At 42.8% G+C, this 14107-nt stretch overlaps 1 protein-coding gene across 1 annotated transcript in view; it reads right to left on the reverse strand.

The window, feature by feature from the left end:
- LOC117357305 overlaps positions 1 to 14107 on the reverse strand; it is an 86836-nt gene that overhangs the window by 64549 nt on the left and 8180 nt on the right. The window contains exon 3 of the mRNA XM_033937676.1: positions 4081 to 4256. Coding sequence (XP_033793567.1) covers positions 4081 to 4256 — 176 coding nt within the window. The remainder of the gene's footprint in view (positions 1 to 4080; positions 4257 to 14107) is intronic.

A 14107-nucleotide genomic window follows, 5' to 3' on the forward strand; every position in this document is an offset into this window, starting at 1 on the left:
GCGCACTTTTGTAAAAGGAGCCCTTAGTTTTTGGAAATCCATTTGGGGCCAAGTGAACAATCCGCTGGAAAATTTGGTGGCATTATCATATGACGCGGTGTTGTTTGGTACTTCCGTGAGAGCCAAGAGTCAAATCTCTTCTAATAATAATACATTTTTGCTCATCATGACAACAAATTATGAAAAACTGGAAAAATTGGGATTGGTAGAATTATAATTTTGGGTGGAATTCGTTATGCCAAATCTTTAAAATGGAGCGGGCATTTTAAGAAATTTAGGGATGTTTGGGAGCCATTAACAAAATACTATACAGAATGATTATAATTTATTTTTTCCCCCCTTTTTTGCACATACGTCCAGGGTGGGGAGGGGGGGAGGGAATACTTTATGATCTCTTATGCTTAAGAACAAATGTTGGGTATAAGGGGGGAGGGATATTTGATGTGAGTTTGAATTTGATGGTATATTAAGTGATGTATCTTATGTTACACTCATTGAAAGTTTAAAAATGAATAAAGATTAAAATAAAAAGAGTCCCAGGGTATTAATAATCGTCTTGGCTGTTCCTATGTGTATTCCCTGGCTGTTCTGTGCCCTTTCTGTGAATTCTAACACTATAAATGTCTGTGGAAAAAAACATAATTGGCCCTGGACTTTGTTATTCCTGCCCACACTTCTCACATGAATTGATTGCTTTCCTACATCAGCTTTAAAAAATGAGCGAAAAGAAGAAATTTTCTTGTTTGGGTAGGAGAGGGCAAATGGGGTGAAGAGAGTATAAAATAAACCCACTAGGATGTTTGCAAAAAACACCCAATTGGGAAGGAAAATCGAATTGAAAAATTGATTCAATAGGCTGAATCGAATCAAAATTTTTTTTTTCCTGACTCGGGCAGTACTACTGAGCACAGCTGATGCGGGCTCCTTTTATCAAGCTGCGCTAGCAGGGTTAGTGCGCACGACTTTTAATCACGCGCTAACCCCCACGCTGACCAAAAAACTACCACTTGCTCAAGGCAGGCATTAGTGGCTAGCATGGCCGGCGGTTTAACGCACGCTCTTATGTGCATTAAACTGCTAGCGCGGCTTGATAAAAGGAGCTCAAAGTGATCTCTTTCAGACAGATTTGCCTTCCAGGTGTGACGTTTTATAGCTATGCAGTTGATATTATAATTGCAATGCCAATATAGTCATCATTTTCTCAAGCTATGCAGTTAATTTCCACTACAATTACAACTGTAGAATTATGGATGACCAATTTTAAGCTAAATCTTAACACAGACAAAACAAAATCCTTTTATGCCACCCCTTCCAAGACTAGGACTAGGGGACGTGCGATGAAGCTACTAAGTAGTAGATTTTTTTTTTAAACGGAGAAAATATTGCTTCACACAACGTGTAATTAAATTCTGGAATTTGTTGCCGGAGAATGTAGTGAAATCAGTTAGCTTAGCGGGGTTTAAAAGAGGTTTGGATAAATTATTATTGAGCCATTATTGAGATGGCTTGGGGAAACCCACTGCTTATTCCTAGAATAAGCAGCATAAAATCTGTTTTACTACTTGGGATCTAGTTAGGTACTTGGGACCTGGGTTGGCCACTGTTGGAAACAGGATACTGGGCTTGATGGACCTTCAGTCTGTCCCAGTATGGCTATTCTTATGTTCTTACGTGAGTCAAGTATAGGATAATCAAGCCATTGTGACATCACGGATGAGATTGGCTTTTGGGCATTGGTGGAATGAGGCATTATGACATCACAATCTCAGCTCTGGAATGTTGCTACTCTTTGGGTTTCTGCCAGGTTCTTGGGACCTGGGTTGGCCACTGTTGGAAACTGGGCTTGATGGACTTTCGGCCTGTCCTAATATGGCAACTCTTATGCTATTATGAAAAAAATCAAAATGAGCATAAATTTGAATGGAATCTTGTACCCAATCAATCCTACTATCAGAATTCTGGGGGTTATTCTAGATCAAAATCTTAGAATTAATTAAAATAAGATGCTTTAGAAGGAAGAGTTTCTATATGTTGTGGAAATTACGAGCCATTAGACCGTATTTTGATATTTCTTTCACTTTGTTGGTGCAGTCTTTAAGCATTTTGAATTACTGTCATATTGTATATTGAGTGGGTTATCAGGAGTTGCAGTTCAATTGCAGTTCAATTGATTTTCAGTCTGAAAAAGTTGGATCACGTCACACCTTATTAACCAAAAGTTACATTGGTTACCAATTAAAGAGAGGGTTCGATTTAGTTTGGATGCATCTGATTATCTTGTGGAACATTTCTCCATTCAGGATGCCCAAGATGTAATTGTAATTTCTTTGTTTTTCCATCAGTATAGGGCCGCTTAAATAAGAATTATTTTCTCTTTCCAGGCAGCTTCTTCGGACAGAGTTTGTAGGTTTCACAATCAGCTCTGTCTCTTATCAGCAGTTTAGGAAATTATTAAAAAATTATTTATTTAAACCTTTTTTGTAATGTAGGTCATTCGTTCTTCTTGTTATTGTTTTAATTTTCATAAGAACATAAGAATAGCTTTATTAGGTCAGACTAATGGTCCATCAAGCCTAGTAGCCTGTTCTCACGGTGGCCAAGCCAGATCCCTAGTACCTGGCCAAAACCCAAGGTGTAGCAATATTCCATGCTAGCAATCCAGGGCAAGCAGTGGCTTCCCCCATGTCTTTCACAATAACAGACTATGGACTTTTCCTCCAGGAACTTGTCCAAACCTTTCTTAAAACCAGCTACGCTATCCGCTCTTACCACATCCTCTGACAACGCATTCCAGAGCTTAACTATTCTCTGAGTAAAAAAATATTTCCTCCTATTGGTTTTAAAAGTATTTCCCTGTAACTTCATTGAGTGTCCCCTAGTCTTTGACATTTTTGACAGAGTGAAAAATCGATCCACTTTTACCCGTTCTACTCCAGTCAGGATTTTGTAGACTTCAATCATATCTTGCCTCAGCCGTCTCTTTTCCAAGCTGACGAGCCCTAACCTTTTTAGTCTTTCCTCATACGAGAGGAGTTCCATCCTCTTTACCATCTTGGTCGTTCTTTGAACCTTTTCTAGCGCCACTATATCTTTCTTGAGATAAGGAGACCAGAACTGAACGCAATACTCCAGGTGAGATCGCATCATGGAGCGATACAGAGGCATTATAATATCTTTAGTCTTGTTAACCATCCCTTTTTAAAATAATTCTTAGCATCTTGTTTGCTTTTTTGGCCGCTGCCGCACATTAGGCAGAAGGTTTCATTATATTGTCTACAATGACACCTAGATCCCTTTCTTGGGCGCTAACCCCCAAGATGGACCCTAGCATCTGGTAACTGTGATTTGAGTTATTCTTCCCAATATGCATTACTTTGCATTTGTCCACATAAAATTTCATCTGCCATTTGGACGCCCAGTCTTCCAATTTCCTAAGGTCTGCCTACAATGTTAGATAATCCGCATGTGTTTTAACAACTTTGAACCAGTTTAGTGTCATCTGCAAATTTAATCACTTCACTCGTCGTTCCAATTTCCAGATCATTTATAAATAAGTTAAATAGCATGGGTCCCAGTATAGATCCCTGCGGCACTCCACTATTTACTCTCATCCACTAAGAAAAATGGCCATTTAACCCTATCCTCTGTTTTCCATCAAATAACCAATTCCTAATCCACATCTGAACTTTGCCACCCATCCCATGACTCTTCAATTTTCTAAGGAGCCCCTCACGAGGAACTTTATCAAAAGCTTTCTGAAAACCTAAATACACAACAGCAACCGGCTCACCTTTATCCACATGTTATTCACACCTTCAAAGAAGTCAAGCAAATTGGTGAGGCAAGATCTAACCCATGCTGACTCTGCCCCATTAAATCATGTTTGTCTACATGTTCCACAATTTTATTTTTTTATAATTTTTTCCAGTTTTTCTGACTGCTCAAGGTTTGTGAATGAAGCCTATTGTGAGGTGAACATGTAATGCCTTTCTTAGTCAGCTGGGGTCACCCTGGTAGCAAAAGCCCCAGCCGCACTGCTGCCATCAGCTCCATTATCACAGATACTGCCTTAATACTCACGTTTTAAACGGGGGCCAGCGTTCCTGTTTCAGCCACTCCAGTGTGCGTTCTCGCTCCTCATCTGTTGCTCCATAGCTGGGGAGTTTTGGTTGCTGTCCTGATTTGCTGGAAGAGTCTCTGTCTAGCTCATACACTTTACTTGTCAGCGGATCATAGTGCAATCTGATGGGAAAGGCCTAGAACAAATGGGAGAGCATTCCTTACCTGCTCTCAGCACACACATATCCCACACCCATGGCATCCTGCTGGTTATGGGCTGAGGGTCAGCTCATGGGAAGGACAACTGTGGCTTCCTAGGCTTAGTCCATTCCAGTGGTGTAGTAAGAAGAGGTGGTCCCCTTCGGGCGCCATCCTAGTGAGGGTAAAGGCACCTGTCCTCTTCTCCGCCCTTCCTGCTCCTTCCCTTCTCCGCCCTTCCTGCTCCGCCCTTCCGCTCCTTCCTGCTCCTTCCCTTCCCTTCCCGAGCCTCTGTAATGTTCCTGTTGGGAGCAGCAACCCCCAAGCTGCTGTAGCACCAGAATTGGCTCCTCTTCTGACATGACTTCCTGGACCCGTGCCTAGGAAGTGATGTCAGAGCCAATTCTGGTGCGACAGAAGCTTAGGGGTTGCTGCTCACACCAGGAATGTTACAGAGGTACAGGGGAAGGGAAGCAGCGTGTGTGCCGCAGGAGGGGGCGGGGAAGGAGCATGTGGAGGGGGGGCAGAGAAGGGGCACCATCACCCCGGGTGCGTCTCACCCTTGCTACGCCACTGGTCCATTCTTATTTCTTTTTCTTTTGACCCACCCTTTCCTCTTTGCTCCTTTATGCCCTGAGTTGAACAAAAACCAAGGCTGGGATCCAGTAGCATAATCGTTCATCTCTCAATCCACAATAAATCTGCATGAGAAAAATAAATCCACATGCACTACCTCCATTATAAGGAAATTTCATGTATATTAATTGCAGTACAACGAGAAAAGGTAAGGGAAAGGTATTTTCAACCAACCAAAGTCTTCATTGATATAAAAAAAAGTCCCAACAAGGATCCTGGTTTCGGTGTTAATAAATGCCTTTTTCAGGGGACACCATAAAAGCATAAAAACATATAGAGCATATTTGAAAAACATTGAAAATGTAAAACTTAATATATGAGAATACTTAAATTTTGGAGATCTATTTGGGATCAAGTGAATGAAGTACTGGAAAATCCTGTGGCATTGACGTATGATACTGTATATAATTAGGGCTAAAAGTCAAATATCTTCCCATAATAATAAACTCCTCTTTATTATGACAGGGGTTGCCATTCAACTTATTTTGAGGAATTGGAAAAACTGCGATCGGTTAAATTATACTTTTTGGTGGGAATCTCTATGTCATACTTTTAAAATGGAACGTATGGTGGCCATACAACAGGGACATTATAGGAAATTTATGGATATTTGGGAGCCATTGACAAAATTCTGTAAGGAGTGATTGTTGATTTTGCCCTTTGATCATTCACGTCCAGGGTGGGGGGGGGGAAATACTTTTGAGTGCAATTGTTGGATATGTAGAAAGGGGGGATGATATATGTATGTCATAAAATAGAATTTGATAGAATTTAAGTGCTGTTAAAGTATAAAATGTATGTATATGTTGCACTTATTTTTGGTTTTAAAATGAATAAAGATATTTAAAAAAATATACAGTAGTACCTTGGAATCCAAACTTAATCCGTTCCAGAACCCCATTCGAGTTCCAAGATTTTTTTCCCATTGAAAAGAATAGAAACTGGATGAATCCGTTCTTTAGTCCCACAAACTCCGCAAGATCGGGCCTACCTGGCAGAAACAGCAAGATCGGGACCCCCAGCAGCAGAGGCAGCTAGATCGGGATCCTCAGTGGCAAGACAGCAAGATCGGCAATGGCAGCTGCAAGTGGTGTTCAGCCCAAAGCTTCCCCCCCCCCCAGGCGGAAACAGGAAGCTGCGTCAGAGGGGAAGCTTTGGGCTGAGCACTGCTTGTAGTTCAGATTCCAAAGCAGCGTTTGGATTCCGGAGCAAAAATGAAGAAAAAAAATGTTTGGATTCCAAATCGTTCAAGCTTTGGGGCGTTCAGATTCCGAGGTACCACTGTATATATATATATGAAAATACCATAACATCTATATGCATATTCATTGTGCATTTCCTGACTGGCTGGGTGTGGCTTAACTACTGGGTTGAGCATCCCCCCCTTCGTCAGGGAATGCATAGGGAATTCCAGTTAGGTTTCTTAATGTTCTAATGCCCACTACACTGTTTGTAGGACCGTCTTATGGACTTCTGAGGAAGGCATATGACACACGGTTCTCTTTAATGTTTTATCCCTTGTGTTTCATATAATGTATTTTTATTCAAGTTTTTCATCTTGCATCCTGCAGTCATCCCGGTGCTTTCTGTTTTAATCCACTCTTTCTGTTTGTGGACTTCATTTTGTGGATTTTACATACCCCCTCCCCTTTTTTTTGTGTTTCATACTGATAGTCCCTGGCCAGGCGCCATAATCCAGGTCTTCTTCCAGAACCTTATAATCAGGGAGCCTGAATCCAACCACAAGGTGTCACGTTTCAATAATGACCTCAACCCCTCCCCTGCCTCCTCCCCTCACTCCAAATCAAGCCCAGCACTTACAATCCAGGCAACAGAAGGCTAGCTCGGGGCTTTTGCACATGGCAGTGTACAATTTAAGCCTTCAGGTTGGCCATGGACCTGGATTTCTAACTCCTAGCCCAGTGCATTCTGGGTCTCAGTGACCTACTTTAGCTCCATGTCATCAGGGCTGGGTCCAGCTTTGATCTGTGTCCTTTTGTGAGGGCCTTTTGACATCATTATACAACATGGGGCCACTGCTGCAGGGGAACATACCAAGCAGAGGTGCAACAGCACCCCCGGAAGGTTGCTGCAATGGGTACTTCCCAGACCTGTGTGACCACCTTGATCTTTTAATTGGTTTTGGTGAATATGGGCGCTCTTCCTTTGCGCACCACCAAGCTGTAGTTTCAGTTTCAAAAGGAAGGAGATTTTGATCCATCCTTCCTGTCCAAAGAAAATGTAGAGAAATGAAGTAGGTACCTAGGGGTCTCCCAACCAGCTAACAAGGTCAAAGGAGAAGGGGGTGCAGTGCAGAGAGAGGATGAGCTCATGGTGCTCACCTAGAGGAGGAAAGAGCTGGAGATATCGACAAGATACAAAGGACGTAGATATGGGGAGGGCTCAGAGGTATCCTTTCTGGTGGGGATGCTGAAGCCCTGCCAGCCAAACCTCATCCTTCTGCTATTGTAGTAAGAAGAGCTTGGTGGTCTGTCTCCAGCCCCCCAATGCTGGGACTCCTGAGCACGCTCGGTTCTTCTGTACACTGAGCACGTGTGAGGAATTTAACCATTTAACAGCAGCTCCACATTTGGAGGGAGCCTGAGCCCAAAGGAGGGGGGCAGGCCCCCAATGACCCCCCATCCCTTTGGCTACACCACTGGTGAGGAATGAAAGCACATGAACAAAAAAGAATCCCAGGTATGGAGGTGGAATTCACTATGAGGAGGAGGAAGAGGAGGAGTCTCCCATTCACAGAATCTAGAGGCTGTGATGGAAGAGGCTGATATGGATTTAGTGGCAGTCTTGGAGACAGGGCTCACAGAGAACCAGGACCCACCCCCAGGCCCACCCTAGCCCCACTGCCTGCTCTTGTTGGAGGCGGGGCGGGGATGTCACGCGATGACATCACATGCATGTGGGCATCATCACGTGGCATCCACGCATGCGTGGACTTCCTCCCTGCCCGATGCGATTTGAGGAGTCTTTCCAAAATCCGGAGAAGATGCCAGGTTTTGAAAAGCCGTCCAGACCCCCGGACATGTCCTCAAAAGGAAATCCAGATGTCTGGTAACCCTAGATATAATTATACCAGGCTATAATCTATTCAGGAAAGACAGGGTAGGAAGAAAGGGAGGTGGAGTAGCATTATATGTTAAAAAAAATATTAAAGCCACACAATGTGTATTTACAGTGGTGTGATATACAGGTTTCTTTCACGGGCAGACGAAGTGGATTTAATTGAAGACTTTCAAAATACAGGTGTGAAGGGGGAAGTACTACTGACAGGTGATTTTAATAGTCCAGAGTTTGATTGGAGTATCCCTTTTCTGGACTCTCTACAGGGAGAACTGTTCCAGCCGTTGGTAATGGAACCCACGTGAAACATAGAAACATAGAGTGTGACGGCAGAAAAGGGCCGGCGGCCCAACAAGTCTGCCCACTCAAGAACCCTCCCTCCTCGAGAATCCATTTTTTTAAGCATTCCTCTGGAGCGACCTCACCAGATAGTCCCATCGTCCCTTGAAGTTGAGCGTGGTACTGGCCTCAACTACCTGACGTGGAAGACCATTCCATCGATCAATTACCCTTTCGGTGAAGAAATACTTCCTGGTGTCCCCATGAAATCTTCCCCCTCCCCCCCGAGCTTTAGCGGGTGCCCTCTTGTCGCCGTGGGCCCCGTAGGATAAAAGATTTCTTCCTCCACCTCAATGCGTATTTGAATGTTTCTATCATGTCCCCCCTTTCTCTGCGCTCTTCGAGAGAATATAAGCGTAGCCTACTCAGACGTTCTTCATATGGGAGATTTTTAAGTCCTGAAGCCATCCTAGTGGCCATTCGCTGAATCGACTCCATTCTCTTCACATCTTTTGATAATGTGGCCTTCAAAACTGAACACAGTACTCCAGGTGAGGTCTCACCATGGATCTGTATAACGGCAGTATAACTTCAGGCTTTTGGCTGATAAAGCTTCTTCTAATGCATTCTAGCATTTGTCTAGCCTTTGCTGACGCTTTCTCCACCTGATTGGAAACTTTCATATCATCCCGGATGATTACTCCCAAGTCTCGTTCTGCTGCTGTTCTTGTTAGGTTTTCACCATTCAGGGTGTTTGTTCTGCATGGATTACCTTTACCAAGGTGCATTACCTTACATTTTTTTGGCATTAAAATTCAGTTGCCAAGTACTGGACCATTGTTCTAGTAAAATTAGGTCCCGTTCCATGGTGTCGGGCATGGTTGCGTCGTTAGGTGCTGCAGCGCTGCCCACAACGTTGCATAGTTTAGCGTCATCTGCAAATAACGTGGGTTGAAACCGTACTGGACTTAGTGCATCTGAATGGGTCAGTGCTTCTGGGGTAATGCTGAGTGACCGTCTGGCATCCAGTGATCACCGTATGGTGTGGTTTAAGTTTAAGATAGGGGTGGACAGGGTTCATTCAAAAGTGAAGGTCCTAGACTTCCAAAAAACTAACTTTGTTCAGATGGGGAATGTTGTTGTCTGGATGGGAATATTTGGAAGAAGTAGGGAAACAGTGGGCAAAAGTGAAAGGAGCTTTAGAAGGGCAACAAACCGTTTTGTAAGAAAAGTAAGAGGAAAAGAAGGCTGCATTGGGATACATCCGAGGGTTCTAAACCCTCGATTTAATGGAGGGGGAAGGGTGTCCATTAAACGCGATTGTCTGGAAAATCTGAATGTCCCAAAAATGACGGAGATATGCGTGCACTGAGGGCTCCTTTTACAAAGGCGCGTTAGGGCCTTATCGCGCGGAATAGCGCATGCTAGCCACTACCGCCTCCTCTTGAGCAGGCGGTAGCACGCTAATCCTTCGTGAAAGAAGCCCTGAGTTAAGAAAGTAAAATACAGTAATAAAGCAAATCCATATCGTAAAAGTAAGATGTATTTATAAACACATCGTAAGAAAAACTCATTTACTGCATTGCAGTTGAGGATGAGTCGGGTTAGGGCGTTTTTTTCTCGTATTGGCTGAAAAAACGCTTCTAACGTCACTTGCCCTTTGGAACATTGTTGTTTATTAATGATAATTTCTCTGTGGGTCCATTGCCTCGTATGCTAGTTCAATGTTCTCAGCTCAAGATTTCTTGAGAATCCCATTTCCACTATATTAATGATCCGAGAGCCGCTAAATCTCAAAATGATTGTTTTAGGACAAGAGAGCCTCACGCAACCCCTCTCGCTTGCTTAACATATTACTGTTCTTGGCCATCAAAAACATGTTGTGCTGTTGGAAGACTCTATCCTAAGTAGAGTTCATGGCATGGTGGAACACTGTGGGCTCCTTTCACAAAACTGCGTTAGGGCATTAACGCGCGGAACAGCGTGCGCTGAATTGCCACGCAAGCTAGACCTTAATGCCAGCATTGAGCTGGCGTTAGTTCTAGCTGCGTAGCACGCAGTAATATTTTGGCGATCTATCTGGGATCAAGTTACCGTATTTGCCGGCGTATAAGATGACTTTTCATACCTTAAAATCCTCCCCAAAGTCGGGGGTCGTCTTATACGCCGGGTACTGTTTACATGCCCTTACTTTACATGCCCTAACATCTCCTTCCTTACCTCCTTACGGTGCTTACGGTACTAGTAAACCTGCCGGGACATCAGCGGGGCCATGGCGGGACATCAGTGTGACAAGGGTGCCAGCTCCTTCATCCTGCGCAGCGGGAAACAGCGGCGCTCTGGCCCCACCCCTTTTCTCTTTACTACGTCTCTCGCACATGCGGCCGTGTGTGGAGTCTAGCCCTTAAGGAAGTTGCGGGGGCGAACAGGAGGCTTTTGAAGGCTTTTAAAGGGAAACTGTCATGCCAGCAAACTTGCTAGGGACTTGCCCGGCACTTGCTCTCTCCCGCTATGTGTTATCTTCCTTCTATCATTGACAGTTTCAGTTTGGTTAACAGTTTAGAAAACAAATAGCATGGCAGCTCCCATGGGTTTATTGTTCTATTCAGCTTTAGTGAATTAATTAAAATTGTTGAAATAAATTCTGATGTTCTTTTAAGTTTTATTTGTTGTGCAGAAGGTGTGCGGAAGAAGGGGTAGTCTTACATGGCGAGTATATAACAAACTCTATATTTTAACTGTAAAAGTTGGGGGGTCGTCTTATACGCCCAGTCGTCTTATACGCCGGCAAATACGGTAATAATTTATTGGAGAATCCAGTGGCACTATCATATGATACCATTTTATTTGGTACATTTATGAGAGCGAAGAGTCAACTTTCTGTGAGAAGTAACAAACAGGGGTTGCCTTGCAGCTTATTTTTTAAAAACTGGAAAAATTGGGATAGACTAAGGGGTCCTTTTATCAAGGCGCAGTAGGGGGTTTAACGCGCGTTAAACTGCCTGCCGCACTAGCCGCTAACGCCTCCATTGACGAGGCGTTAGTATTTTGGATTGCCGCGGGGGTTACCGCGTGATGAAATGTCAGACGCGCTAACCCCCATAGCACACCTTGATTAAAGGAGCCCTAAATTACACATTCTGGTGGGAATCCCTTTGTTATATTTTTAAAATGGAGCGGTTTATGGCCATTCAGCAGGGAACTTACAAGAAATTTATGGATGTTTGGGAACCGTTAACTAAATGCTGTAAGGATTGATCTCTTTAGATGTCCCTTTAAACATACACATCCAGGATGGGAGGGTGGGGAAGGGAGTATGTTTTGAAGTTGTTTAAACTCGCAGGGATCTCAAAGTCCCTCCTCGAGGGCCACAATCCAGTTGGGTTTTCAGGATTTCCCCAATTAATATACATGAGATCTATTTGCATGCGCTGCTTTCATTGTATGCTAATCGATCTCATGCATATTCATTGGGGAAATCCTGAAAACCCGACTGGATTGCGGCCCTCAAGGAGGGACTTTGAGATCCCTGGTTTAAAGGGTATGTATTGATTGTTCTTGAAGGTATTTATTTATGGTTTAATAGTTGGAAAGGTGGGGGGAAATAATTTTCCTTTTCATAAATTATTGTAAGTTTAATGTGCTTTAATTTTAATATTTTATGTAAGAGTATTAATTATTGTGCACATCTGTAGTTTAAAAATTGAATAAAGAATAAAAAAAAAAAAGAAAGTGTAATTGCAGAAAAACATCATTCCACTAGCACAGGGCTAGGAAACTCCGGTCCTTGAGAGCCGTATTCCAGTCGGGTTTTCAGGATTTTCCCAATTAATGTGCATGAGATCTATTTGCATGCACTGCTTTCAATGCATATTCATTGGGGAAATCCTGAAAACCCGACTGGAATACGGCTCTCGAGGACCGGAGTTCCCTACGCCTACGTGACTAGCACATTCCTCAAAATATGGAGTCCGGTTCAAACTTATTGCGCTTTAGACCATTGACAAACAGAATTTCATAATATATTACTATTCTTATTTTGTTTAGCTGATGATACCTCCTGAAATTTCCTTTATATTTTAATATGATTGCTGTATATCATATGCCGATAATATATGTGCTGGTTCCTCTTACTCATTTGATATATATACATAATGACTTGCACATATGATCTATTTCTTGTTTTATTTGTATTTATTGTTTTGTACATATGATTTGCTTTTTGTTTTATTTAATATTTGTACATTTATCTTATAACAATAATAAAAAATTGCTTTAAAATTGTGGAAATGAGAATAATAATGCTGCAACTCAGGGTCCGATGACGAGTCAATAAACGAAACCAAGTCATCACGATGACTTCTCACTTGACTCGGTTACATTTTTTTTCTTGTTGTAGGCTCTTCTTCATCACTCTCGTCATCTGTCAGTTTTTGGTTCATAACTTCTTGAGCTATCTCACTCTCCGATATTATTTGATACCCAGGGTCTCCCCGTCTTCTTCCAGCCACTCTAATACAGCTTCTTCTGTTGTATTACTTTTGCCAGCATTTTTCATTGTTGTGTAAAAACCTGATTCCAATTTCTCGATGAGATCCAATTTTTGTTTGATACTCAAGTTTGTGCATTTTCGTTTTTTTATTTTGACTTCCCTCTTTGCCTAATTAGCTGCTGGAAACGGATCTTTCTGTTGTAGAGGCTTGTGTATTTTCTGGCTGTTCGCATGCCCCAACTTCAATTGTCAATATTTTGTCTGTTAAATCTGAAGTCCGGATAAACGAGGTCCGGATAATCAAAGGTTTACTGTATTTCTATAGAACTACCAGATGTACGCAGCACTGTACAGAATCACAAAGAAGAAACAGTCCCTGCTTGAAAGAGCTTACAATCTAAACAGCCAAACAGGATGCCATGGATACAGTTAAGGGGAACGGTTAATCTGCTGGCTGGGTTGGTGGGCAATGGGGAGTAGAGTTATGGATTGAAGGCTATATCAAAAAGGTGGGTTTTCAGTCTGCTTTTAAACAAAGTAAAGGAAGGGGCTTGGCAGACAAACTTGAGTAATTTATTCCAGGCTTGTGGGCAGTTTGATGAAAGGAACAAAGTCTGGAATTGGCAGTGGAGGAGAAGGATACAACTAAGAGCGGCTTATCTGAGCAACAAAGTTGTCTGGGAGGTGTATAAGGAGAGAGAAGAGAGGAGAGATCTTGAGGGGCAGAAGAATGAACTCACTTGTAGGTCAAGAAGATACTGAATGAACTTAGGGAAGTTCTGGCAGCTCTGATGGCTGACCTTTTCCATGCTTCTCTGGAGCTGGGAGTGGGCCTGGAGGACTGGAGAAGTGCAGATGTGGTCCCTCTCTAGAAAAACAGGCCAATTAGTCTAACCTCTGTGGTGAGTAAATTAATGAACCTGCTTCTAAAACGGAGAACAGTGAAGTTTCCAGAATTTGAAGGATTTTATGATCCGAGGCAGGTCTAGTCAGACAAAGATGATGATTTTCGTTGATGAGTGACCAGAGAATTGGATCGAGGGGGAGCAATAGATGTGGTATACTTAGATTTTAGCAAAGCCTTTGACACTGTTCTGTATAGATGACTAATAAAGAAACTGAGGGCCCGAATCTAAAAATGGTGCCCACGGTTAGGTGGCGGTAAGCGCCCTAAATTAATTGGTTTCATCGATGCACTAATTGACCGTGCTGATTAAAAACCAATTAAAACTCAATTTAAAAAAAAGAGGCGCCCCGAAAAGGTCACCATTATCCCGCCTAATGAGCTACATCTTGACGCCTGGTGCCGCTGTAGGCGTGGTTATCATCATAAAGCGCCTCCATAGTCATGATTCTTGAGAAAGT

Source organism: Geotrypetes seraphini, chromosome 3 (genome assembly GCF_902459505.1).
Source record: "Geotrypetes seraphini chromosome 3, aGeoSer1.1, whole genome shotgun sequence".
NCBI classification, from domain to species: domain Eukaryota; kingdom Metazoa; phylum Chordata; class Amphibia; order Gymnophiona; family Dermophiidae; genus Geotrypetes; species Geotrypetes seraphini.